At 40.8% G+C, this 27,377-nt stretch overlaps 2 protein-coding genes across 5 annotated transcripts in view; both read left to right on the top strand.

The window, feature by feature from the left end:
* The first annotated feature begins 3,455 nt into the window (after window positions 1–3,455).
* ZBTB38 (zinc finger and BTB domain containing 38) lies at window positions 3,456–21,909 on the top strand. Of its 2 annotated transcripts, none has more exons than XM_064165159.1 (2): window positions 3,456–3,808; window positions 16,001–21,909. In XM_064165159.1, the coding sequence occupies exon 2, from the start codon at window positions 16,001–16,003 to the stop codon at window positions 19,574–19,576; it is 3,576 nt and encodes a 1,191-aa protein (XP_064021229.1). In that variant the 5' UTR covers window positions 3,456–3,808; the 3' UTR covers window positions 19,577–21,909. The 2 variants fall into 2 exon arrangements, with proteins under 2 accessions (XP_064021229.1, XP_064021228.1); XM_064165158.1 differs by lacking the exon at window positions 3,456–3,808 and adding an exon at window positions 8,375–9,168.
* A 2,534-nt stretch (window positions 21,910–24,443) lies between these two features.
* RASA2 (RAS p21 protein activator 2) overlaps window positions 24,444–27,377 on the top strand; it is a 60,180-nt gene continuing 57,246 nt past the window's right edge. The window contains exon 1 of one of the 3 annotated variants that reach the window (XM_064165153.1): window positions 24,444–24,660. In XM_064165153.1, coding sequence (XP_064021223.1) covers window positions 24,600–24,660 — 61 coding nt within the window. In that variant the 5' untranslated portion in view covers window positions 24,444–24,599. Of the gene's footprint in view, window positions 24,661–24,718; window positions 24,794–27,377 lie in introns of those variants that run through there. The other 2 variants (XM_064165154.1, XM_064165155.1) reach the window with 2 other exon arrangements.

The raw sequence follows: 27,377 nt of genomic DNA, 5'->3' as shown, positions 1-27,377 counted from the left end.
TTTCCTTGGCAACCAAATCCATTTAAAAGGTGCAAGAGTATAGATGTAGAAAGATGTTTGCTCTCTTTAACAGCAGTATCATAATGCACATTGAAATCTTGCAGTTATTTGTCTTCGGTTCTGATTAAGAATCTGATCTCACGTTATGTTTCCATGTGGCTATCATTTCTTAAATGATGCCACGTTGATAAAGCTGTGCACAACATAGAACTGGTTTATTGGTGGCTTTAATTGGTTGTTCCCAGTAACGTAGGCAGATTTCTTTTTTTAATTGAGCCTAGTCTTGCACGTAGGTCAAGGTTTGTACTGTGGGTATATAAAGTGATAGTTCCATTATGACAAGTATAGAAGTATCGTTTAAATATTTAGCAGCTGAGAAATTGAGAGAATCAGAAGTATGTTTAAACCTTTGCTGAATTCAGCCCCTGCAATGCTAATAAACCTTTCTTTAAAGAGTGGACCCATTCTGAAGTTGAGGTAAACAACTGCATTTAAGCATAATGGAAAAGAACTTCTGTCATATCTTAACCAAGCCTTTAAAGAATAAACTCACTTGTAGTTTGCGGTAACTTCCAGATCATACAGACTTTGCAAACTTTAAGTATTCTAATTCGTTGTTTCCATTCTAGCTAGCATATTAAACAGTATCAGTAAAGTTAAATCTTACCTGCACCACCGGTAACTGCTTAGACACAATCAGATGTTACTATGTTTCTCCACTGAGCTTATAACATACTGTACCTCCTTGTGAATCTCCTTTATATGTGACTCGAGAAATTCTCACTACTGCAAAAAGCATTTTGCAGCAGGGTAGCCATTTTCCTTTCATGTCCTTGACTTTAAAATGACTAAGTATATTTTGTGCAGATGAGGAACCAGCATTGAAAATTAATGCAGAGGAGGTATTCAGAAGCAGAGCCAATTATCAGTAATAGCCTTCACAGCCTCAGTAATATCAAACTAATTCTCATTTATTTCTAAATGTGTCAATTTGGTGCATGCCAAATAAGCAGAGTATAACTGTTGAAGACTATGACTGGTGACCTGCCTTGATAGGCCAATACCTAATAATGATAATAAAAACATCTGAGTCGTAATTACAGGACTAGTTTGAGGCAGTGCAATATTCCCCTGTTCCACCTGAAGAAGCAGAACTGAAAACGTAATAAACAGCTTCTCTCAAGTGGCAGATAAAAGTCTGCAGGCTTTTGGTAATTTGCTTTATCTCCAGCAGCTTGCTTCTGCTGCATCTTTTCCTGGTCAAAACGTTAATATGGAGTATGCCATTATATGTAGCTATCAGAATTGCATTTCTTTGTTTATTTCTTGTGGAGTTATTTTTACAGGAAGTTGCTGAGCAATGGCTACGTAGAAGCAATCTATTTATTGCTGCTGCTATTTCTCTTTAGAAAAGATAGGGCACTTAGCAATCAGCTGGTTTTATTACATCTCTGTGTTCAAACGTACCCACCACTCAAGGCATTTTACAAACTGTGTCACTCCATGACATGAGCACGCTTCACTAAGGTTATTTTAAATCCATCTGCAAATTTGCTCTTTTGTTAAAGACGTGCAAGTCCTCTTGTAACTAATATGACTAAACTCAAGGGCTGAAATGAGTCTGCAAAAACTCACTGGCAGCCTGGAAACTCTTTAATATTTTCTAGCTAAAAAAACTTATTTACTGAGGAGGAGTCTAGCAATTAGCAAGTTGTTTCCAGTTTGATCAGTTTAAGTGACTTGCTGTATGTATTTTAATGATAGCTCGTGCAGAGGCTTAGAACGGTACAGCCAGAGGTGGTGTGAGAAATCTTGTGTCAGCTTAACCATTTTATTCTCTCTGGCTAAGGGGGCTAACCAAGGCACGTAGGAGCAGGTGCAGGTTTTCACACCTCCAGCAGAGCCTGCACATGTTATTGTTAGGGACGCTTGAGGGTTGTATTTTTTTGCTTTCATCATAGAAATTTAATTGTTGGTACTGAGTCCTCTCTCTTGTAATTGAAATGTGCTCTGTCTACGTGAATTTCATTCCTGGAATGCAAAGCACGAGTCAAAATAAAATCAAACTAAAAATCATTCGGGCACTGTCCTACATGCTTTTCAATGACCTTTCCAATTAAGGTTAATTCTGATGTGAAACTACAGATCTTTCAGTCTGAAATTGTCTGTGTTCGTGTATTTGTTAGACTATCACACAGGCTCAGGCAGAAATTAACAGGTACTAGTTAATCATTTTGGGGCATCTATTGCCTGTGGTACTTTATCATGTGAGTTGTTGCGGCATTCTAAAAGGACTTTATTATGTATAATAGTAGATTTGAATTCTAGTATTATCACATTTGGGAATTCTTTAGCTTTTTAAGATGGTTTACTGCTTTGTAAAACCTTTCAGTGCTGGATTGCTCCAAATGTGATGCTTAAGTTTCCCATTCACCACAACATTCCCATTTGCATTTTTTGTGAATACTACTTTCTTGGTATTTGGGGTAATAATTAAGAGTTTAATTTTGTTTCATTCTACCCTTTGTTATGGGCAGATGTGAGCTACAGAATATTGAACTGAAAATGAGATATGCCACAAATGTACTCAGCTAAAGCAACAAAAAAATATTAGCTTGACTTCTTGACTTTTAAAGCCAAAGGGATGGATCCTATATCAGATGTATAATGTTATTCATAAAAATGCTTATTTGCAAATGGAATATGGATCTATAAATTCATAATTGCTGCTATACAAATGCCTATCAGCTCTGAGATTCTGCAGTTGCCCTACGGAACAATTTCATTTTGCTTAGTGTCTTTGAAACAAAGCCTTGCTCTGAATAATTTTTACACTATTCCATAATAGGCTTATTAGGACGTTTAATACATAATAACATAAAATTGGCATGTTTGACAACGATGAATAATCAATTAAGCAAACAGATACAGGAATTGTATTCCAGAGAACAAGAGCTGCCTAGAAATGTCAGTATCACAGATACTGTGATATCTGTGACAAAAAAAAAGACCAAAAGAAAAGCAGCAAAATGAAAAGGGGAGAAAGAAAAGGCCTTTTGAAACACTGAAAAAAACCCAAGCAAACAAAAAAACATGGAGACTTTTAAGATAAAGGATAATTTGTCATTAGTTCCAGCAGTTTATAGGGAGTCAGAGTTGTTGAATAGTAATGATGATTGCTTCTCCCTGTATCGTGACTTGTTTTGTAACTGGCAAACTGTGAAGCTAATCTTAAAATATACTTGTTTTCTGCTGATTTACATTGTGAAACTCAGGGCCGGATGTAACTGAGGAAGCTGTGAAGCTTCTGTTATTTGGTGTCTTATTAGGCAAATGTGTGAGGAATAATTTCAATTATATAATCTATACAGTGTATTCTATATTACAATATATAATGTATTAATGTATAATATATAATATGGGGGTGGGTGTTACATAAATATCATAATAGGGAAAGGGAAGAAGAGCCCAGGATTGGATTTAGACTATTTTTTCCAGTGACCTCAATGAAAAATTCAACTCAAAAACCTCTTTACACTTCTGCCTAAAACACGTTATGAAACACTACATCCAGTTTGCACTATGCAGGTTAAATCATTAAATAAGCAGTGGAGACAGAAGCAATATTCATAATGGATCTGGAAATTACCACTTGCCTAATAATGTAGAAATTACATTTGGATTTTTCCCCTTTGCAGGCTGATACACAGTAACCACAGAGTTCACAAAATTACTGAGATGGTTTTGCTGAAAATACCTGTTGATACTACTTTTAAAACACTCTAACGGAAGAACAACCTGATTTTAGGTAAGTTTATCAAGTGCTTATAGCAAGCTGAGATCTCTTTAAAATTCACATATAAATAGTGATAAAAATATTTAACATTTTAAAACCACTGCATGAAATGTTTGGGTTTTTTCCTGTTACCTGGGTTCTACTTTTCTTAGCAACCATTGTTCTTGCTATGGCACAACAGTGCCCTAGTCTCCTATCAATACTGTTCGATTTTTCCATCTCCTGTTGGATTTTTATTGCCACAGTGGTTGGGCAAACAAAAACAGGCAAAAGAGATCTTTGAAACAGGCTGTTTCAAACAAATTGACAGACAAGCAGACCTCCTGAGCTTGCCATGATGTTAGCCCTGGATCCCAGTCACTAGTGTTCATTACAAACCCGTGCCATAAGATAAAGGCTGAGGGACTCTAATATTATCGTTTTGGTTAAGCTGTACGTAGTTCAGCTAATTTCTGCCTCTACACATAACTGTAATTATGTCAGTCGTGGGCTGCAAAGAACAATTTCTAAATTCAAGTACAGTATTGGGATAAATAATCAGGATATTTCCAAATAACTATGGCTTTTTCAACTATCGGCAGTTTCCTTTCTTATCACTGTGCATGCACAATAATCATGGTTAAAATATGTATGTCTGGTATCCGTGCTTTAGATTTGAGATACGTACACACTGAATGAAGGTATCAGTGAAATCCTGATTAATTCATTAATTTTGACCATGGTTCCTTATCCTATAGCAGATGATTTGCGTTATACAAAGAGAGCAGTTTAATTTATTTCAGTGGCACCATTTGCACAAATTTCTATAGAAATGGTCTGTTGCATCATCATCATTAATGTCATGATATCTCTAATTAGAAATAAGTAATTAAGGCTAGCAGGCAGAATGTAAGATAAGGAAACGTATTTAAAACAAAACAAAACCCCAAAACTACACATCAAACAAAAAAAATCTATTTAATTCCTAGAATCTCTCAAAACATTTACTATATTTAAGTTTACTTCTAATACACAGCATTGTACGATGTAGAAAATGGCAATGGATTTTCAGAGACAATGAAATGGCATTGGAGGTTTAATCAGTGAAACATTAACATTAGACATATTCAGGTGACCTGGACTCGTACCAATGGGGTGCAAAATCTAAGTTGTACCTATTTTAAGTGAATTAGCATAGAACATTTATTCAGTATGTTTTAGAATACTGGGCCATAACCTGTTTCCTTGGCAACCACATATGAAAAAATGGTACATTAGCAAAGCTGCAGATGTGTGTCAGTGAATGCTTATTAAGCAACCCAATGCATTAACATACCATGTGCTTGCAATAATGCATGCATCTTGAAAATCACCATATAAAATGATTTCTGGGCACAGTCCAGCATGGATTCTTAAGATGCAAAGGTTTTAACTTAAAAGTCTCATGTTTGCAATGGAAATATCTTGTGGGGGGTTTTTTGTTTGCTTGTTTGTTTTCGTTGTGCTTTAAATCCAACTTAGAGCAACTGGGCAAATTTAGCATGGCAGGCTTGGTCTGAAAATTGAAACAGTTGTCCAAGATTCTCAGTACTTACAGCACTGCTTTAAGGCAGTAAAGTTAAGTTTAGAATGGCATTCTAAATTTGAGTTTTGTACCATCACTTGGAAGTATAATTATACACAATGACAAATTAAAGCCACTCCATGATGATGTTGCTCATTATACTCTCATTCTATCCAACATATTAAGACAAAGAGATATAATGAAACAGCGTCTTCTAATACTGAACCACACATAAAGATGGGGGGGAGAAGGTACAGAAAAAAGAGGTAGAAGTCATCAAAATGTAATTTCAGAGTAACATTTGGATATAATATTTAGGCAGTACTCACTCTCTGTGCAAGTGTTTGTATAGTACTATTTAGTTTTATACTCATGGACTAAAAGAAGCTGATTTTTGTTCAAAACTGATCTTACATGATTTGTTTGCTGAATTCAGCAGGTTTAACTACAGGTTATTTATGGCCTTTCTTCTTAAAGTATCTATTAATATATAAAGTGAAAAATGGGTGCAAACCTTTGGATTAACTATGTTATCCCAAGATAATAGATCTTTAAGAACTACGTCTAAAATGCTGATCTTGTCTTTTAGACAGGAAAAACAGGAATCTGCAATTTTTGATCTTAAATTCAGTTAGTAGTATAATCTGAGTTGTTGTGTGTGTGACCAGTAACCTAATTAAAGCCCCACTTCTTGGAGCGTGCAATAAGAGAGAAGGCTTCATTACATAATGTGTTTTAGCAAATAAAGATTATCTTGAGAATCACAGAATCACTGAATGTCTTGTGGTCTGTTTAGTGTTAAAGAAACTCAGATTAGTCCACCCCTAAATTGCAAGAAGGCAATGCACCTTGGAGGACGATTTCCTCCACTGCACATGCACAGTTTACACAGCCTGAGAGCCAAATGAGTTCTGCCAGATTCTTCTCTCATCCAGATCTGGAGGAGCAGACAGCTGCTGCAGGTTTCAATTACTGTGCTTATTCTCCCTTTCTCTCCCTCTTCTTGATGGTGGAAAGGAGTAGAATTATACAAAGGAACTTCTTCCTCCCTTGTTCAGAAACAGAAAGGGAATAAAGCCACTTTGGGCTGCTGGGTCCTGCCTGAACCCCCTTTCCTAGTGAAGTGTTGGGCCTGCCTGAGGGGTTTTCCTGCTCGGCCACTTTCACAGTAACAGCAACAAAGAAGACATGCCATCTAAGTGTTTTTCTCATGGATAGGCTGACCTACTCTAGGCACTAAGAAGAAAACAAGTAAAGCCCTGGTCAAAATCCTATCACTCATGAGGAATCTGCATGAGTTGTTAATGCTATATATGCTGTTTCCTTCTGTTCTTTAAAAACTGAAACTGCTTGACAAGAGAAGAACACTGGAACACTTTTTTTTTTCCCTGGATGGTCTGAAACACTCTCAGGGAAAGAATACCACATGCCACGAGTCTCAGAAGTGAGATTATTAGACTTCAGCACCCCAACATTGCCACTTTAGTAACCTTGGAACTGGTTTAGACATTTTAAAGAAGTCAAAGTTTGCTGACAATTTTCTCTGTATCTTGCAACTTTAATTAAGATCTAGAGAGAATTCCTAAATTCCTAATATTCATTAAATGTATTTCATGTAGCCTAAAAAAAATGCTTGTATTCATTGTTGATCAGTAATGTACTTCTTTATTTTAAGGGATTACAACAGATTTAACTTTAACCCATGCTATTCTGTCATTACTGGCAATGCATTTGTCCCAAATAGGGCACTTGTGTTGGAAATATTAATTCATGTATATAATTTTATATATATATATATATAAAGTACAGATAAATAGATAGATAGAGGTTCCTTAAACAATAATAAATGAACAATAGCAAAATCTCAAGATTAAAAGTAACCCACACGTTAAGTACGAAGGTTTGATTCTCAGGTAGATTGGAATCAACGAGAATGTTGTGAAAATTTTGGGACACACTTCATTGTCTGAAGCACGCTCTTGTGTGCTTCAATTATTTGTTTCACTTCCCATAGCTGTTGGTAACCAGCTCAGTTTGCCATGAGGTGAAAAAAACCACATTTTGGTAGCAGAGGGTCAAAAGCTAAAAAAAAAAATACTCATTTCTGGTGATCCAGAAGCAGTAATTAAGCCCTCCACTGAGATGTTCTGTATTTCTAACACTATCTTTTAAGAGGGATGTATAGATCAATCAGTCACTGAAATGATTGATCACTTGGCCAGGCTGGATGGGGCTTTGGCCAGCCTGACCTAGGGTAGGCTGTCCCTGCCCATGGCAGGGGGGTTGGAACTAGATGATCCTTGTGGTCCCTTCCAACCCAGACTGATTCTATGGTTCTATGAAATGATGACAATTTCCTGACAGGAACAAATTTCTTCCTCTATCTTTAAAATGACCAGGAAAGCCTATGCATCCCAGGACAGAATGCTGCAAAGCAGACCTCCCCTCCATAGAACAGATTTTATATCTTAGGTTGAGATTAAATAGTTTCCTTAGATAATAAGCAGCATTTATAGTGATGGAGCTCTAGCAACATTCTAACTTCCAAGCCTCTCAGGGGTGGCAATGATGAAATTTAGTGCTTCTGGGTTTTGAGTTTTGGGGGTTTTGTTATTGTTGTTGTTGTTTGTGGTTTGGTTGTTTTGTTTTTCCTGAAGTAATCCAGTTCCTACTATTCAGTGCTTCTAATGCATAGGCTTGAAAGAATTGAACATCGATTCACTGTGCAGTCAAACCCCATACACAAACGTAGGTAAAAATAAACACAGGTTAGCCTTGGTCAAAATGAGTCTTTTCAAGCAAACTGTCTGTTTTTCTAAGAGTGTTTTCCACCTGGTCAAAGCCCAGCTTTTCTTTTTAAGCTTCATGATTCCAAGGACTGGGGAAGCAGGTTTTGCTGACTATTGAGAGACAGAGCATGAAAATATATAGGAAGACTGTATCAAATATTTTGTAGCATCTGGCTAAACAAAACCAAGCTTATCCCTTATCTAGGTAAGCACTTGTTAAGTGCTTGTGGAGAACCAGGTTTGGTTCCTGAGGCAGTAAGCCATCTGGAAAACCAAAACTGGAGGTTACTGCTTAAAATAAACCTCATGATGCACGAGTTTCTGTGTATGATAAAAATTTGTCATCATCAGAGAAGGAAAGTGAAGGAAATGGGACTACAGTTCACATCTGTAATAAATCTGGTTGCTGTTGTTTTCCGAGGCACTCTTATTTCATCCCTCCTGTCCTGTGGGAAACTGCAGGAGCTATGCACAGCACTGTGGATCCCCAGAAATGCCTTCTCTTCCTACGAGAAAGGTTTTTAAAGAGAGCAAGGTCTCAAAAGCCTTTGTTAGGGTTAAGAGGGATTCTGAATTCCGTGGACAAAACTGCGCGGATGCCCCGGAGCAAGGGGCTGAGCACAGCGAACACAGGATTCCCTCATCTCCCCTCCATTTATTACAGCCCTTGCCTACAAACAGCCTTGTCCGATAGGCTACACCGTCCACCTACGCGTGTTTACTAAGCGCAGAGCCTTTGCTGTCCAACAAGCACGTTAGAAACACGGCGGCAGCAGCAGCTAGCAGAGGAAGAAGGGAAGCCCGGGCGCTGGAGCCCGCCTGCACTCCCCAAACCGCAGCCTAATCCGCTCACCAGGGATTAGAAGCGCAAAATGGCGACGGCGCCTTCCTGCCCGCCGGCCCAGGCCCCGCGCCGCCCGGAAGACAGCACCTGTCACGTCAGCTCGCGCCCGGGCGCCCCGCGCACCGTAACGCTCCGCCGCGGCTCTCGCCTCCCGCCCTGCCGGAGACAGCCCCAAAGCCATGGGTCTAAGCGCCAGGTAGCTCAAAAACAGTGAGTTATGCGGCGTTCGAGCCTAACGTTGCGTAAGCCTTGCTTCTGCTGCTAGGAGAGATCATGCTGCAGGTTAACGTGCGCTGCTTCCTTGGCTAGAGAGATCGAACCGAGTCCGGGCGACAGTTAGTGCCCGTAAACAGGAAGCGACTTCAAGTTCTCTGCAGCTGACAGGTTGCCAAACGTTCGATGGCTCAAGAGGCTCCGCTTTAAGGCAGGCAGATAACCTGACGTTAACATGCTGCATCCAGATCGTATATTTTACAGGATTAAGGAACAATCCCGTTGGAGCTCTGCAGCAGCAGTTGTCATTTAATGTAGTGGTAAAACGTTGGGTTTAGCCTCTAGCTGTAGCGAGCAAAGCAGATGGGGCCTTTCTGCGCGTCCAGCTCCACCCTGTGGGCCAGCAGTGCGAGGGAGCCTGCGTGGGCCGCGCCGCCGCCCTTAGCCCTTGAGAAGGGTCTGAGAGGGACGTGGGCGAAAGGGTGAACCCTTTAGGTTATCAGAAAGAACGGGACAGGCAGCGGGAAATGGGATTGTATTTTGTTTTGCTTTTACATAATTGTAAAGCCAGATGAGTTAAAGAGTGCCCCAGGCTCTCCAGTTAAAGTGAGTCAGGAAACTACTGGAGAGAGTCCAACAGAGGTCCGTCAGGATTAAAAGGGGACTGGGGCAGATCTCTGAGAAGCTCTTCAACCTGGAGAAGACAGAAAAGGGGAGGTTATCAGTGCTTATAAAATACCTGAAGGATGGAGAGGTCAAGAGGATGGAGCTGGGCTCTTTTCAGTGGTGCCTAGTGAGAGGACATGGGGCAACGGGTGCAAACTAGAACACGGGAGGTTTCACTGGAACATAAGAAGAAACTTGTTTGAGGGTGCCAGAGCACTGGAGCAGCCTGCCCAGAGAGGTTATGGAGTCTCCTCTAGAGCCTTTCAAAACCTGCCTCGACATCGAGTTGCTATTCTGTATTGTGTTACAAAGAAAGGACACACTTTGGTTTTCAAAGATCAATTAAAAAGCACAGACCCACTCTGAGGTGTTTTCCATATGATGAGAAACAGTCATAAAAGGTGTGAAATAGGAAGTGAGAGAATGAGTTGGAGACACAGCAGGGAGGAATTATGACTCTGAAAGAATGGTTCATCTGGTGGCTTCAGGGAACAAACATTCTTTTGCTAAATTCCACCACCTCCAGCTTTATGAATTAAATGAAGCAGTGCAAGGCTGAAAAAATCATTTAAAGTTTTGTGTTTATGAGGCCATTAACAGTATTCTGTATTGATGGGGAAGGAGGTAAGCAGTGAGAGTCTAAGAGAGAAAAACTATCAATGTATTTGTAGAAATATTATGCAGCTATGTAAACTTGCATACTGAAAACTATTATACATTTAAAACTTCCTTGAAATATTATAACTAAATTAAAACTACCATTAAAATTAATTTAAAACTGCCATTAAAACTTTTTCTGCATACCTGAGGTTGTAACGAGACTGAAGAGACCCTGGTTGAGGCATACCCATAGGCATACTGCATAGTCATACTGCCCAGTGAGTCCATATCCTTCTGAAGTGAGTCCATATAAAACTGAGCTATCAACATGAAAGTGATGATTGGACAGTAGGCTTCCAGGTTGGCAAGGATCAGGATAGCAGAGCTAGGATAAGATGGAGGATTGTGTGTGGGGTTTGGTTTTGTGTGTGTGTGTTGGTTTTGTATGTTTGTGGTGCCTAGGCATATTTCTGCATAGATGAATGTTACTTCTCAGGGAAACAGGCTGGAAGCAAAAGACAGAAGTATGTTAGTGAAGTGGAATGAATCTGAGCATAAGGAATTACAGAGTAAACATGTTTCTGTAGCATCATGTTGTTAAGTCTTTAAAATCCCAGTAGAAATGTGTGCAGTAGAAAAAAAGAGGGAGAATTGTTATTACATGTATCATGTACCTTTCTGGTTTTAGTTTGGCTGCATACTAGCAGCTGGATGGAATGGTAGTTTTTTCTTGGTGCCACTAGCTTGTCTTTCAAATTCAGGTGGCTGAAGTGTAATAAAATAAAATGATCTCATATTTATCATTGTACTTGCTTGGCAGTGAATTGCAAAAGTTCAGCAAAAGTTAACAGTAGTATTCTTAGATTGCTTAGATTGCAGCAATTTAGTTGTAAAAAATAAAATTAAAAAATATTTGTTATATTTGAGTTTCATCTATCTGTAAACTTTCTCATGATCTCTTTATGTGCAAGTAGTAAATGTAGAAACTAAGAGTAGTTTTTCTTCCTTCTGCAGTGTCTGTGTAGAGCTGGATGCTCTAACATTTATAATTAGCAGAGTCATTTGTGAGGCATAAGTAGTCAGATTTGTGTTTGGATGCATCAACTGCTGGTCTTTCCATTAACTTTTAATATTACTTATTGTCATTTATAGCTGTTGACCTAAAATGGTATTTGTTGATGTCAGAAAAGGTAGCATTATAGTTGAATCAGCCTACTGACAATTGCACTTAAGTGTCAGATGAATATTTAGATCTTTTCTCCCAAAGTGATTCAACAGCTTTTAATAACAAGCTAGGTCTGCAAATAGTAAGGTAACTCCCAATCTGCTGTTCAGGAAGTTCTTTATAGGCGCACCAGCAACTATGTTACAGTATAAAGGTACTGTTCAGATTCCTAAGAAATTATTTGTGTCTGCATTGCGAGTATAAAGTATCAAAATAACACACATGTTTGTGTCAAAAAAAGATGGCATAGCAGGCTGAAGAGTTTTGTTATCAAATGGTATCTATGTTTTGGTCAGTAGTTACAAATAATACTGGAATTTCTTATGTAAATCTATAATTAAAAACAGAAGAATAGTAACATTTTAAATTGACTTTTAAGTGTTTTAATAAAAAAAAAATTAGAAGAGTAATATAAGTGATGCTACTACTACTAATACATCTAAAAAGTTTGATCTTTGTCACCATAGACCTCTCTGGGAAACTGAACAGGTTTTCCTTTTGCAAAATGAACTGCAAATGGAATGTAAAAAAGAGCTAATGTATTCCATTTATGTGTGTTCTAGGAAGAGCATTCTGATTTTACAGTGTTTCAGACAGGTTTTTCACAAATGCAGGAAGCAAGACAGGTAAAATAAAAGGCGGTAGAGAATCATTACACACATGAATAAATGGACTACTTGGGAAATGTATAGGCTGGGACACAGAAGTAAAAATGTTGTCTCTGAAAATCAATTTGCTCCGGAAGTTTTCAGTATGTTTCCAGTGAGATATGTAGCAGATGGTTTAGCACACAGCAAAAAGTGAAATGTCCAAATAGCAAGTGATAGCTGCAACTGTCTCCATACAAGAAACCTAGTTTGATGATTACTGAGCATACCAAAATAACCAGAACTGTAAAAACTGGCAATCTATCTACATGCAAGCAGAACTGTAAATATTTACTTTTCTCCTTAGGGTGCTAAATTTTGAAATAACTAGTTGAATAATAAGCCTGCTACTAGAACCACGAAGGTTTGTAGGCCTTGGTTGTAAATGCCTCTTATTATAGAAGTGGCAGTCTAATATATTTAGCAAGTAGTATGTCAGGTGATGAGTCTTTGAACTAAACCCAGCTGCCTCCAGTAAAGAAACAGAAGAGACACAGGCAAATTCCCATGGGGCAGTTCACTAGGAGGTAGAGTCGACATAATATATTTCCTATACTGAGGAAATAACTATCAATAGCTCCTGTTGTGAAATGGTTTTGATGTCTGACAGTTGGTTTCTAATACCACATCACATGAGCAAGTCAGATGTAATCTCATACATTGTCTATGAGAAGAAAGAATCAATTATGGAAGGGTGGCTGCTTGCTTGAAGAAAAGTTTTCTTGGCAGTATTCTTTCTGTAGAAGACTCGATATGGGTTTTCAGATACTGAACCAAAGCAGATAACTGCATCCAATTATTGTGTATTTCACATTATCATTCCAAATGAATAAACATCTCCTATTTTAAGCCAAATAAGTGTAATAAGCACATACATGATAAATTGTGATTTTAAGAATTAAAATACAGAAACTAGTGTATTTAGATTTATAGCTGCTGAGTGATCAGATAATAAAAATAGCATCCATCTACTTTTCTGTCACAGCTATACTAATGAATTGATTTCTTGATATCTATGATGCATATAAGCATCAGAGGTAATTTTTGTGATTCAGAATTTTGTTTTCTTCTGAATTCTCTACAATAAAAATTCTCAGTCATTAAACTGTGTTGGAAGTTTTGGGCATTTTCTTAGACAGCACTGTCCTGATAGAAACAGTTGCCATGCTGGAGGGTAGAAATTATACTTCCAAGTTTCATCCACAACTTCCCAAATTACAGTCTTTCTCATAGTACATTGTATTTGTCTTCACAGTAAGGTTGTCTTTTATTTTGGTATGATTTGATTTGCAGTGAAGTAGTTGATGGCTTCATGATAGTGTTGAAAGTGCAATTAGATGCAAGGGTGCATGTCACATATTACTTTGTGATCAAGACCTATTTTCAAGAAAGGATTACTTCTGAATAGCTCCAGTGACAGAGCAAATGTCCTAAATGGCCATTGCTCTTTGTTTACTGAATGTGGGTCAAACCTTTCTTGCAGCACTTGGATCAAAACTATCCTAATAAATATATTGACATGTCTAATGTGAACTATTTGAAGGTAACTGCTTAGAACATAGCATGTACTGTTTTAACCTATCAAAGTACCTGTCGTTGGTCATTTTCTTTAAGGTTCAGTCTTATTTAACAAGTTGAAAGGAAAGGGTTATTAATAAATACAAAGGGGTTCTTTACTGTCATTATTGGTAAGTACCAGAAGAACAACTATTTCTTCATGACTTGGAGTTGAAAATGGGCAGTACTAGTTGAAAACTACTCAGATGGAGAAGAAAAAAAAACAAACTTCATTATATCTTTTGAATTTGAACAAAACAAAACTCATCTGGTTAACTCAGAGATTTTCTCCAGATATGTACTGTCAAATTAATAATGTTTTCCAGTCAATATTTTAAAATTCATATTTAATTAATATAAACCATAAAATGCTACTTTATTCATATAAACCAAAATACTCATGCAGTAACAGCCTAGCTAATCTAAACATATTTTGTCATCATTAAATCTCCTTATTATAAATTAGCTGTTATTTAACAGCATTTTCTATTCCAATTAAATATTATTTGGATGAAATTAGCATACTGTCTAATTATTCTTACGTGAACACTGTAAACTGTAACTGAAGAAAAAACATCCTATTGCTCTCTACTTATTTTACAGAGCTTATAAACTCAGTTGCTTATAAATTTTCAGTCATTTTGAATCACACAGAATCACAGAATAAACCAGGCTGGAAAAGACTTCCGAAATCATCCAGTCCAACCTATCACCTAACCCTTCTAATTAACTAAACCGTGTCACTAAGTGCCTCATCCAGCCTCCTCTTAAACACCTCCAGGGACGGTGACTCCACCACCTCCCCAGGCAGCCCATTCCAATGGGTGATCACTCTTTCTGTGAAGAACTTCTTCCTAACGTCCAGCGTAAACTTGCCCTGGCACAGTTTGAGACTTTGTCCTCTTGTTCTGTCAGTGGATGCCTGGGTGAAGTGATTAACCCCACCTGGCTACAACCTCCTTTCAGGTAGTTGTAGACAGCAATGAGGTCACCTCTGAGCTTCCTCTTCTCCAGGATGAGCAACCCCAGCTCCCTCAGCAGTTCCTCGTAGGGCTTGTGCATCAGCCTCCTCACCAGCCTTGTTGCCCTTCTCTGGACATGTTCAAGCACCTCAACATCGTTCTTAGTGAGGGGCCCAGAACTGGACACAGTACTCAAAGTGTGGCCTATCCAGTGCTGAGTACAGGGGCAGAATGACTTTCCTGGTCCTGCTGGTCACACTATTCCTGATACAGGCCAGGATGCCATTGGCCTTCGTGGCCACCTGGGCACGCTGATGCTCATATTCAGTCAGTTGTTGACCAGTAACCCCAGGTCCCTTTCTGCCTGACTGCTCTCCAGCCACTCTGTCCCCAGCCTGTAGCACTGCATGGGGTTGTTGTGGCCAAAGTGCAGAGCCCTGCACTTGGACTTGTTAAAAAATTAAGTGTAAACTATTTAATAAAATGTAACCACTATTTGAGAAACAGTGCTCTGTTTCTGCAGTGTTAGACCTCCTATTGTTTACAAAATTGTGTTGCTCATAAATTCATTTGTTTATAAAGCCTTGTGACTAAAACTTTATTTAGTGGGAACTCTGACCCCTATTTTAAATGTGACCTTCATAAGGGTATCAGATAGTTGTCTTGTAGTCATTCTCTGACAAGTAGCCCCAGAAAACAAAGTCCTCAGTATCCACAGAACTACAGCGATTCGACCTTCCCCAGAATGTCTACCAAATACTTCATCTGCATGCCAGGGGCATTACTTCAAGGGTTCAGTGAGACATTCGGTGTGAACCTGAGCAGAGACACCCACTGGCACAACAGAAGGTTGGCAGCCGTGGTCCCCCGTGAAAGGTACAGGGCAGGCAACAGATCCAGGTGGCGACAGAGAAGATCTTCTGCCTCCTACTGAGGAGTTACTGGTATTCATGCACTACCTTCAGTCCTGTTGGCATGAATGAAGATGACTTCAACCTGAAATACTATGGCAAAATTCTACTTATTCTTAAAACGTAAAAGCTAATAAATTAGAAAAAAAAAATCTATAGATGAGATCTGTACTGAAATTATTAAAAATGCATTTTAAATGGATTTACATTATCTTTTTTTTCTCTTCTTTTTTTTTTTTTCTCGTAGATGACAGTCATGTCCCATTCAAAGGATCTCAAGGATGACTTCCACAGTGACACTGTACTTTCTATTTTAAATGAGCAGCGCATTCGGGGCATTTTGTGTGATGTCACCATAATTGTGGAAGATACCAAATTTAAAGCCCATAGTAACGTGCTGGCAGCTTCAAGCCTTTACTTTAAAAACATTTTTTGGAGTCGTACTATCTGTATTTCAGGCCATGTACTGGAGTTAGATGATCTCAAAGCTGAAGTGTTTACAGAAATACTGAATTACATCTATAGTTCCACAGTAGTTGTTAAGAGGCAGGAGACAGTAACAGACCTTGCAGCTGCAGGAAAAAAACTGGGAATATCATTTTTAGAAGATCTTACAGATGTTAATTTTTCAAGTTCTCCTTGCCCCTATGCATATTGCATTAATGAAAAAGGGCCTGTCAAAGAGGAGAAACATGAAAAGAGACATGAAGACTCTGCTGTGACAAATGGACCACGAATTACAAATGCATTCTCAATTTTTGAAACAGAAAGCAGTTTGTTTTCTCCACTTGATTTGAGGGCAAACTTTAAAAAGGTATCTGAGGCAATACAAGATCACAACGTAAGCCTCAACAGAAGTGATGTTTGCAAAGATGCTGAGCCAGCCAGTACACTGGCTGAACACTCCTATGCAGTTTCTTCTGGAGGAGATACTTCTCAAGGAACACCTTTTGTTGAACAGGCAAGCAGCCCTTCATGCAAGACAGGTGAAGACCACTATGAAGATGTCCAAGCCACACCACTCGTTCAGGCAGGAAAACAAGCATGTGGTACTCGTAAGACAGTCCTTAAGTCCCAGGGTACCAGCTTGTCTATAGCAAAAGCACCAGCCTCTACAGCAACCACTACAAAAGGCCAGCATGAAGCAGTTCCTGATCAGCCAATTACTTCCTTTCCAAAACCTCAGAATAAACCAGAAGATCTCCATGTATCCAGAGAAGAGGAAAACAATTCTGCTAATGTTTCTGGATCCACACCAACTGTGATTCCACCTGTTTACAATTGCAATTGTTGTGCAAAATCATTCAGTGACAGGGCATTATTGAGCAGTCATCTTCAGCTGCATTCAGAGCATCAGGAAACCTTCACATGCAAATACTGCAACAAACAATTTGCAAATCTAAATGTATTGGAAAGTCATGAACGAGTCTGCACAAGATCAAGTGGTTTATCAGTTCAGAATGGAAAGGAACAAAACTTTGCAGATAGCTATACTGCTACAGACAGAAGGAGTGGAAGTTCATATGCAACTGCAGAGTCTCTGTTGTCTGAAGACAACATGACTGATTATTCTAATGCAAACTGCACTTTGCCAGAAACAGATCATTTGATTAAAGTCGTTGATGGGCAGATACTATATACTTGCATCGTTTGCAAGCGTAGCTATGTCACGTTGTCTAGCCTTCGAAGGCACGCAAATGTGCACTCCTGGAGGAGAACGTATCCTTGTCACTACTGCAATAAGGTATTTGCGTTAGCTGAGTATCGCACCAGACATGAGATCTGGCACACTGGAGAGAGGCGGTACCAGTGCATTTTCTGTCTGGAGACTTTTATGACTTACTATATACTAAAAAATCATCAGAAGTCTTTCCATGCAATTGACCATCGCCTCTCAGTAAACAAGAAGACAGCCAATGGAGGCTTAAAACCAAGTGTGTACCCATACAAGCTTTATCGACTTTTGCCCATGAAATGCAGACGACTGCCTTATAAGTCCTACCAAAATTCTTCATATGAAAATGTTCAAGCAAGTACCCAGGCTAATGAAACTGCTTCTACTAACTGTTTCATTCCAACTTCTCTTAGCTCGGAGCTACCACCACTGAATTTTCAAAGTAATATCATACCGAACAACAGACCTCTTGCCTTGGATACATCTTCGTGTAATGATACAACATCTTCTGTGAATTCTCAGAATGCATCCTCTTGGGGAGCAAGTATCTTAAATTCTGACCTGCAAAGGAACTTTTGTACAGGTGAAAAAAGAGTTTCCACTGCTACAGATGACTCTGGTTCTCAGGAATGTGACTCTTCAGTTGTGTCTCTAACTAATGTGAATGAAAATTCAACCTCTGTCATCAGTTACAGTAGTTCTGCACCCTCTGTTATAATGCACAGTAGCAGAGTTTCGTCGGTAATCATGCACAGTAAAGCAGTCACTTCTGTAGAAAATAAGACAGAATCTTCAAATAATCCACCTAGTCATTCTGCAGCTGATGATTGTAAATATGAGTCAGATAATCACGGGAAGTGCATTACAAAATCAAAAACTACTAAGGAGAAAAAGAAGACACTGCTGCAGAGCAGAGCAGAAGCAACTGAGGATACACAGCATGTCCCAGGATCTGGAGGTTCATCTAGCAAAACAACAAATACTGTCCAGGAATCAAGTAAGACTGAAACATATATTGCAAAGCCTGCCTTACCAGGAACATCTACTGACAGTAATGTTGCCCCTCTTTGTCAGATTACAGTGAAAATTGGTAATGAGGCTATTGTGAAAAGACATATATTAGGATCCAAGCTGTTTTGTAAAAGAGGCCGAAAATCTAAATATGAGTCCAAACAGGACAATGTAATTGAGGAATCAGAAACAGAGATAAAAGAAAAAAGCCCATCTAGGCTGTATAGCTCAGAATGCCTGGAGCTGACAGAAATGTGTGATGATGTAAGTGACCAGGACTCCAGTGATAAGCCCTGGAGACCCTATTATAATTACAAACCAAAAAAGAAATCTAAACAGCTAAGAAGAATTAAGAAGACCAAATGGAGGGAAAAGCATGGAAGCAAGAATACTGTTGTGGAAAGCCACAACACATGCAGTCGAGAGTATGCACTGAGGAATGCTCCTGAGGAAAAGGTGATGAGTCAAGAAGAGAACACAGAAATGCCTAATCTTCATTGTGAGCTTTGTGAAAGAGATCAGTCTTCCACTGAAGAAATGCAGGATCATGTGCACTGGCATGTAGCTACTTCAAAGCCTTACATTTGTGAATTATGCCAAAAACAATTTCAAAGCCCATCCACTTTAAGAGTGCATATGAGGTGTCACACTGGGGAAAAGCCCTACACTTGCAAAACCTGTGGTAAATGTTTCTCAGTTCTTGGAAGTCTACAGAAACACGAACGTATTCACCTGGGCATCAAAGACTTTGTCTGCCAATACTGTAATAAGGCATTCACTTTAAATGAAACGCTCAAAACACATGAAAGGATTCATACTGGAGAAAAACGTTACCACTGTCAGTTTTGCTTTAAGAGCTTTTTATATCTTTCTACCAAAAGGAACCATGAGCAAAGGCATGTACGTAAGCTTAATGGAAAAGGATTTGCTTGCTTTCACTGTCAAAAAATTTGCAAGACAGCAGCTGCTCTGGGAATGCACCAGAAGAAACATCTATTCAAAAGTTCAGGTGCACAGGATAGAAAAGAACAGTTTTGCAATGAAAGCACGAAACTTTTGGAAACTCCAGATTTTCGTGGCTCAGAAGGAAGTGAATTAAAAAATACACAAACTGTAACTCCAGAAGTTATACTCTGAGTGGCAGTTTGACAGAAGAGAATCAAAATCCAAAACTATGTATAGGAAAAAAAATACAGAAACAAGTCCACTCCAATTAGTATCATTTACTATGACCAAATTTCTTCATCCAAACTTGTCACTCTATGCAAAAGAAGGAAAAATAACACAGAAAAGAAAAACTAGGATTTGCAATGAAACAAACTTAGTGTGAAAGACCCATGATACTTTTGCCACAATAGAATTCTAACACAGAGAAAGTTCAAAAAGCAAGCAACCAAAACCTTTCTGCTTAGTGTTTCAGGGAACTAGTCTCTGAACTCTCTTACAGTGCTGTTTTTTCAGTCAGAGTTGGTCTAGGCAAAATACATATGTAGATTCACAGTGTACTCTGCAGAATGAATTTGTGCTGCGGAAAGCATATATTGCATTTTTTTAAAACAAAAAATGTGTTCATAAAAAAAAGTGTAATTTAGTGTGTTCTAAAGTGAAGGTGAGAAATGTGTCATGCACTTGAGTATGCTGAAGTACATTTGAGTACTGGTATGCTTCTGTAATTCAACATTTAGAAAACATTCAGGAGTTTAAATCGCTTTTCCTTTCTGTATTCAGTTTTGTAGTTACTGTAATAACCCAGTAAGTCTGAGTCCTCATGTGGGAAGTATTCCAGATTGATGATATCTCTGAGACACTTAGTAAAGATTCAGTGGGACTCACAATAGCCAGTCTTCCAAACTGCATAAATCCCAGTGTCAGTGGCCTGGTAGAATTACTGAGGTTTGTATCTCTAAGAAAACCGTTCTCATGAAATAGCCTAGCTTAAAGAAACCCTGTATACAAATGCCCACATACTGGTGGCTCTGCAACTCCTGTCTTTTGGAAATACCATTCGTAGCAGAAGAGGAGGTTTAAAGTCTTCCTCCTTGTCCTGGAATAATACTTGGACAGCTAACAACAGAGCAAATCCCTAGAAATACTTACATTTTGGGAGGAGTTAAGTACTCAGATTCTTGCTTCCATGTATATCACTGATGCAGTCCCTATGTATAAAGAGGAATAGGGCTAGTTTGTGGGGTTCCTTGTCATTCTCATGCTTTAAGTACAACATCAAACCTTCCTATGTCCCCCTCAGTGATACCCCTAACCATGGCAGCATCTGGGCCAAGACAAACTTTGTTGCACTGTCCCTTGGCCTAGCATGTTGAGTCCATAGCAGAGAGGTGCCTGGAATGGGTTACTGGAAGAAAGAAGTGTTGGCCTTTCTGCTTCCCTCATCCTATCACACCAAAGGCTTATGGTGAGCCTTGCAGGTTCACAGTTTACTAGGAGTCAGGAAAAAAGGCTCTGAAAGACATCACCAAAATATAAATACAATTTTATGAGAATGTGATTACTCTTAACTGAGATGATGAGATTTTTTCAGGAGGAAGGTGTATGTCTACAAGTTCTATGTGATAGGGCTCTGTTGTTCTGTTTCTCTGAATTTCCAAGTAGTCATGTATGTTCATCTCTGTGAAGTGTTAAAAAATTAAGTCAGGACAGGTTAGTGATGCTCTACTTCATTCTGCGTGCAGGTATGGTACATGGTTTGCGTATTTCATCCTCTTGAATATTTTAAACTATAGCTGGATACAATAAAACTACAGATGAAATGATAATACAGTATTGATTGAAGTAATAATATAGTCCACTTATTTATTCTATCATTGGTGAATGCTATGAACCCCATTGAGAATTTCTTGGTTTCATGGAAGCTTTGGTTCCATTTAAATAAGGCTAGTAGAAGAATAAATGTAAGAAAGTACAGTGATGTTTCAAAGGAAGTACACAAAGATACCTTCTATGTGGGCTCATATGATCATAATTATAGACCAAAGCAAATAAGGTAGAATATTTATAAATATAAAGATAATTTTTGAAATATTTTATATAACTGTATAGTTCATAAGAAAAATATTGATAGCTTCTGTTAGGCTTGGGGGGGTTTGTATATTTTGATAAAACCACAATGACTTTGTAACTCTGTATATTCTCTACAATTTATAGCAAGGCAGTTTTAAGATGGCAATGTCATGTTTGTAGTTCAGTTGTGGCACTTTTACTACAAGTAACATGTTGCAGTAATGAGTCAAGTATTAATGACCAAATTAGAATTAAAGTAAGTGTAAGAGAAAGTAAATGCTATACATTGTCAAATACTGTAATTTGCTACATAATTGCATCTGTATTTTTGTTTAGAAGAAAATATTAAATGCAGATGTTAAGGATTGATAAAGAGTCTAATTTTATTTTTAGAAAGAGTGATTATAACTGTTTTTGCTTCATTAAAATAACATCTTCCTATTTTTCTCTAAGCCTCTCCATTTTTTCAACTATGTTAATACTTAAATCATCTCTGAGATTCAGATACCTTCTAATAGAGAAGTTACTCCGTTACAAGATTAAGCAACACAGTTACCACATTCTCCCTTTGTTAAGGTCGAAACAGTGACTCAAGAACACACAAGTGCTCAAGGGAAATGATGGTATCTCCTGGCACCTTTCTGTTATGGGTGAAGGCAATGTTGAGGTGAACAGAATTTATCTGCTTAGTATCTTAAAGGACTTGGAAGACAGGTGAACTGCTTTTAATACTTTGCAATGTCTTAAATACCTATTCATGAGGACCTGAAACTTTTAAAAGTCATTTGCAATTCTGACACATAGTAAACATTCAGTATGGATTGTCTATTCTACCCAGAAGCATCATTCAGAATGCAGATATCTAATTCCTTAAGAAGATATAAAGATGCATAGAAAATAGCAGATTATGCATGTTCAGAGTGCTTCCTGCTTCAGCTAGGTGTAACTGCTCTGTAACTTTCATTTAAAATTAAGTTAATTTTGGCAGATCATTTGGGGATGGTCCTCAGGAGAGAGGTACAACCTAAAAAGCTTTGTAAGTTTGCTACATAAAACACATTTTTCTGTTTCAAATGCTAATTAAAACCACAAGTGAATAATGGGAAATATTGTACATCTAAACATTAGTCAGTTCTCATTTATGACGTACTTAGAGTTAGACTAAATATATTGAATGATGTTTCTGTCTTCTGTGAAATGAGAACATGACACAACTAAACTATGGGCAGAAGCACATGAACTAAGCCAGTAAATGTTGCCATCACTTATAACTTGGTATAATTTGGGGTTTGCACTTATACAAATATCTCATTACTGGTGTGATGAAGCAGCTTATTACAGAATCACAGTATCACAGTATCACCAAGGTTGGAAGAGACCACACAGATCATCAAGTCCAACCCTTTACCACAGAGCTCAAGGCCAGACCATGGCACCAAGTGCCACGTCCAATCCTGCCTTGAACAGCTCCAGGGACGGCGACTCCACCACCTCCCCGGGCAGCCCATTCCAGTGTCCAATGACTCTCTCAGTGAAGAACTTTCTCCTCACCTCCAGCCTAAATTTCCCCTGGTGCAGCCTGAGGCTGTGTCCTCTTGTTCTGGTGCTGGCCACCTGAGAGAAGAGAGCAACCTCCCCCTGGCCACAACCACCCCTCAGGTAGTTGTAGACAGCAATAAGGTCACCCCTGAGCCTCCTCCAGGCTAGACAATCCCAGCTCCCTCAGCCTCTCCTCATAGGGCTGTGCTCAAGGCCTCTCCCCAGCCTTGTTGCACTTCTCCACTGCTTACTGTTCCTGCCTGCCATCTTCGAACACCTGTGCTCACCCAACCATGACATGGACTGAGGATGAAGAAGGAACCTCACTACTGCTGAAGGAGCAGCAGGGCAGATGTTGGATGCAGGAAAACACACCAGGGAATGGGGCACTTTAGTGCTTGACTGTCAGATGATAAGCCTCAGTGTCGTATCATAATAACAGGAAGATTCATACAGGAGAAATAAGAAATGGAGCACAACGCAGAGGACTTAAATTTGATACAAATGACAAGGTACAGCCTCAGACTTCCCAAACTTCCCTTTGTATTACCAGAAGGGCAGACCAAAGAGGCCTTTCTAGGCATAAAGAATCCGAGTCCTCCAATGCTTTCTCAGGCAGCTTTAGCTCCCTGAACTCTCTCTGATTTAGGATATGGCAGTCACCAAAGGCTTTCACTAGACTTTTTATCTACCAGGTCTCAAGACCGATGAACCCTCAGCACGCATCTGAGTACCAACAAACTGGGCACAGCACCTGCAGCTGCTGGCTGGGTGGATTATGCAGACCTAAGCAAGCCATCTACCACCTCTATGGGACTGGGGCAAACAGCAGGTGTAAGCAAGATCCTGGGGTTTCACATTAAGACCAGTGCCTTCAAGAAACATTAGAAACATGATGCAAAGGCCCCTTAATTGTTGCTGAAAGTGGGTTGCTGCTGTGTTCCATGTGCAGTGTACCAGCACCCCGAGGTGTCTCAGAACTCCGGTGAACACGGCATCGCTCGCTGCCGATCGCAGGCAGCACTACACCAGCTTTTGCAAGCCGCACTGTTTGTTTGATGGCCTTTCTTAGGTGGCTGAGCAGGCAAAAATAAGTGAAAATTTAACACAAGCCATCGCATGCTGTTCAGAGACAGACGCTGCGCATACCAGAAATCAAAGCAACCGGCTCTGTCGCTCGTTTCAGGCGTTTAATGCGATGAATAACGCGCCAATGGCAAGCGTTTAACATGCCTCGCAGCCAGACCCCTCTGCCTCCATGAGAGGCACACGAAGCCGCAGCCAGTCAGGCGAACTGCAGGAGCAGGCAGATCGTCCCTTGGGCCCGCTGCTGCAGAGCCTCCATGCCGGGAGCTGCCCGTGCCCGCCTCTGGACTGGGACTGCCTGAGCAGTCCCCGCCGGCAGCCGTAGCGAGGGCGGGACCGCCGCGCAAGGCCCTGCTGGGAGACGGTGTCCGTGGCGCATGCGTGCCGGCGCCCCCCGCCCCTGCTCGGTCTGTGGTGCCCCCCGGCAGCGCGGCCGGTGTGGTGGCGTGCGGCGGGGCCGGGCGGCTCCGCTCCCTTCCCCCACCGGGCACTGCACTGCGCAGGCGGCGCTCGCACGATGGCGACCGGAGACGGTGGCGACGAGGTGCGGGTGCTGCAGAACCTCCGCGGGAAGATCTGTAAGTGCTGCGGACAGGGCGGGCTGCCGTGTGACCGGCCCGGGGTGGGCTGGGCAAGCGTCCGGGGCCGCCGCGTTCAGGTGCCCGTTGCCGCCTCAGCTCCGCGGGCCGCCGCTCCCCCTCTTTGGTGGCGGTGAGGCGGGCGCTGAGGCCGCGGGCGGGACGTGGGCCGGGGGGCGCTGAGGGGCGGCAGCTTCTCACGGCCGTGCTTCTCGGGCCAGGAGCCGAGGAGAGGCCAGCGGAGGGGGGCGCGGGGGCCCAGGCCGCGCCGCGGCGGCTCCGGGAAGGGGCTTTGTGGCGGGCGCGTCTGACACGTGCTGGCCAGGGTGGGGGAGGCCGAGCCGGGGGCTGCGCTGCCCAGGGGCGGGCGGCAAGGAGGGAGCGGGGGAGGCATGCGGCGGGTCCCGGCGGAGCGCCGAAGGGGCTGGGAAACATTCGTTGCTCCGAGAGTTTACTTGAGCCAGAAGAGCGCACTTGAGCCGGGGGACAGAAGTGCTCCCACCCGCCCAGTGCTCGGGCATCGGAGTCTGTTTGTCAAGCGGCAATTGCGAAATGATTGGTGTGCAGGAAGTCGGTGGTAGCGGGCTGTGCTGCGAACGGTCATTAATGCTTCTGTTTCTTTGTGTTGTGTGTGTGCGAGTGAGGGGGAGGCCGAGAGGGAGGCTGCTGACTTTATTTTGGTGGTTAGGAAGCGATGATTAAAAATACCTGTACATTTAGTAACGTGGGAAACCAGAGGATGAGCTGGAGAGGAGGGGCTGAGGAGGAAAACAGATAGTGTGGTACGGCTCAGGAAGACTTCAAAGCAAGAAGGAGAAACAGGATGTGCAGCGGCTTCCTGAAGGGGTATCGAAATACATTCATACAATTCAGATGTAACCCATCCATTTCCTTTCTCACGCACATGATTTTATTGTTGTTGCTTTTTGAGAATGAAGTGAGACAAGTTGCATTTGGCACGGCACTGGGACTGAGAGCAGGCTGTGAACGTCTTTTGAGGGGTTAGATTTGATGAAGGAACGGACTCAGGTTTACTTAAATGTCTTACGCAGTATAGAGTCGAAGGTGTCTTCAGTGAACAAGGCTAGGTCACAAAACAAAGGAGACTGCACAAAGTGCAGATCTCGAGAGGTGCCTGCCAACCTGTACCATTTTGTGATTCTACCTGAAAATTAGAGATGTGGATAAATGGTCTGAACCGTGAGTTTTCCCAGAGCTCCTACTGTTTTGTGCTCTTTGAACCAAGCTGATCGCACTCCACTCTGGTGAGACCTCACCTGGAGTATTGCATCCAGTTCTGGAGCCCCCATGACAAGAAGGATGTGGATGTGCTGGAGTGTGTCCAGAGAAGGGCCACAAGGATGCTCGGAGGGCTGCAGCACCTCTCCTATGAGGACAGACTGAAAGAGTTGGGGCTGATCAGTCTGGAGAAGAGGAGGCTCCAAGGTGACCTTATTGTGGCCTTCCAGTATCAGAAGGGAGCCTACAAAAAAGCTGGGGAGGGATTTTTTCAGGATATCAGGTAGTGACAGGACTAGGGGGAATGGAGCAAAGCTGGAGGTGGGTAGGTTCAGGCTGGACGTGAGGAGGAAATTCCTCCCCATGAGAGTGGTGAGAGCCTGGAATGGGTTGCCCAGGAAGGTGTTTGAGGCCCCATCCCTGGAGGTGTTTAAGGCCAGGATGGATGAGGCTCTGGCCAGGCTGATCTAGGGTAGGGTGTCCCTGTCCATGGCAGAGGGGTTGGAACTAGATGATCCTTGTGGTCCCTTCCAACCCTGACTGATTCTATGATTCTAAGTGAAGCTGAGGTACTCTCCCTCCAGGGCATTAGTGAGGGAATGATTGCCACTTGCTGGGCGCACGCCGAGCTCTTATGTTGTTAGCAGCCATCATAGAAATAACATGTCAACCTGCCTTTGGAAGAGAACACTGTTAGTTTTAGGACTAAGGCATGAGTTAGTGGATCTGATTCATTTACTGTCACCCTTCTGTTTCCCAGTTCATGTCATAAGGCTTTTCTCAACAGTGGACATTCAAGGAGTTTTGCATCTTGTAATACTTGAACCTGACACAAGTTTTCCATTAAGCACTGAAAGGCAAAAGCCAAAACGTCTCGAGACATATGTTGAAACTAGGTTTATTGTCCCGTTTATGTGTTCTGGACTGAGACTGCAGTTGTAACTTTGAGTATTCAGTTACCTGGCAAAAGCAACGGTATTCCAGACTGTGTCCTAGGGATTACACAGGAAGTTGGTTGTCAAAGATGAACCTGTAAGAACTCGAGGAGCCCATCTGGAAAATTAGTGGAAGTAATAGCTGCAGTAAAAGATGATTTTTCATGCTGCCTCAAGACACATCACTTTGTAAACCTACTCATTTCTTCTAACAAAACAAAAACTGCTTAAAAAAAGGATAGGAGTTAAATATGCTGTGGAAGCCTGAAAACCCACTAATTCCTAGATGTTCTTTTGGCTTCTTTGCACAGCAAATGTTGTTTTGTTTTCACTTCTTCCTAGTATTTGTATTACTAATGTGCTTTTTCAGGGGAAAACCTTCTTAATGAACAATAATAAATGTAATCATAGCATTGTTCCATTTGGAAAAGACCTCTAGGATCATGGAGTCCAGCCTTCAACTTAAGACCACTATGCCCATTAAACCATGTCCTGAAGTGTCATGTTCACATGCTTCTTGAACACCTCCAGAGGTGGTGACTT

This window comes from Pogoniulus pusillus, chromosome 26, assembly GCF_015220805.1.
Source record: "Pogoniulus pusillus isolate bPogPus1 chromosome 26, bPogPus1.pri, whole genome shotgun sequence".
NCBI lineage: Eukaryota > Metazoa > Chordata > Aves > Piciformes > Lybiidae > Pogoniulus > Pogoniulus pusillus.
This window is presented reverse-complemented; position numbering and strand designations above follow the sequence as displayed.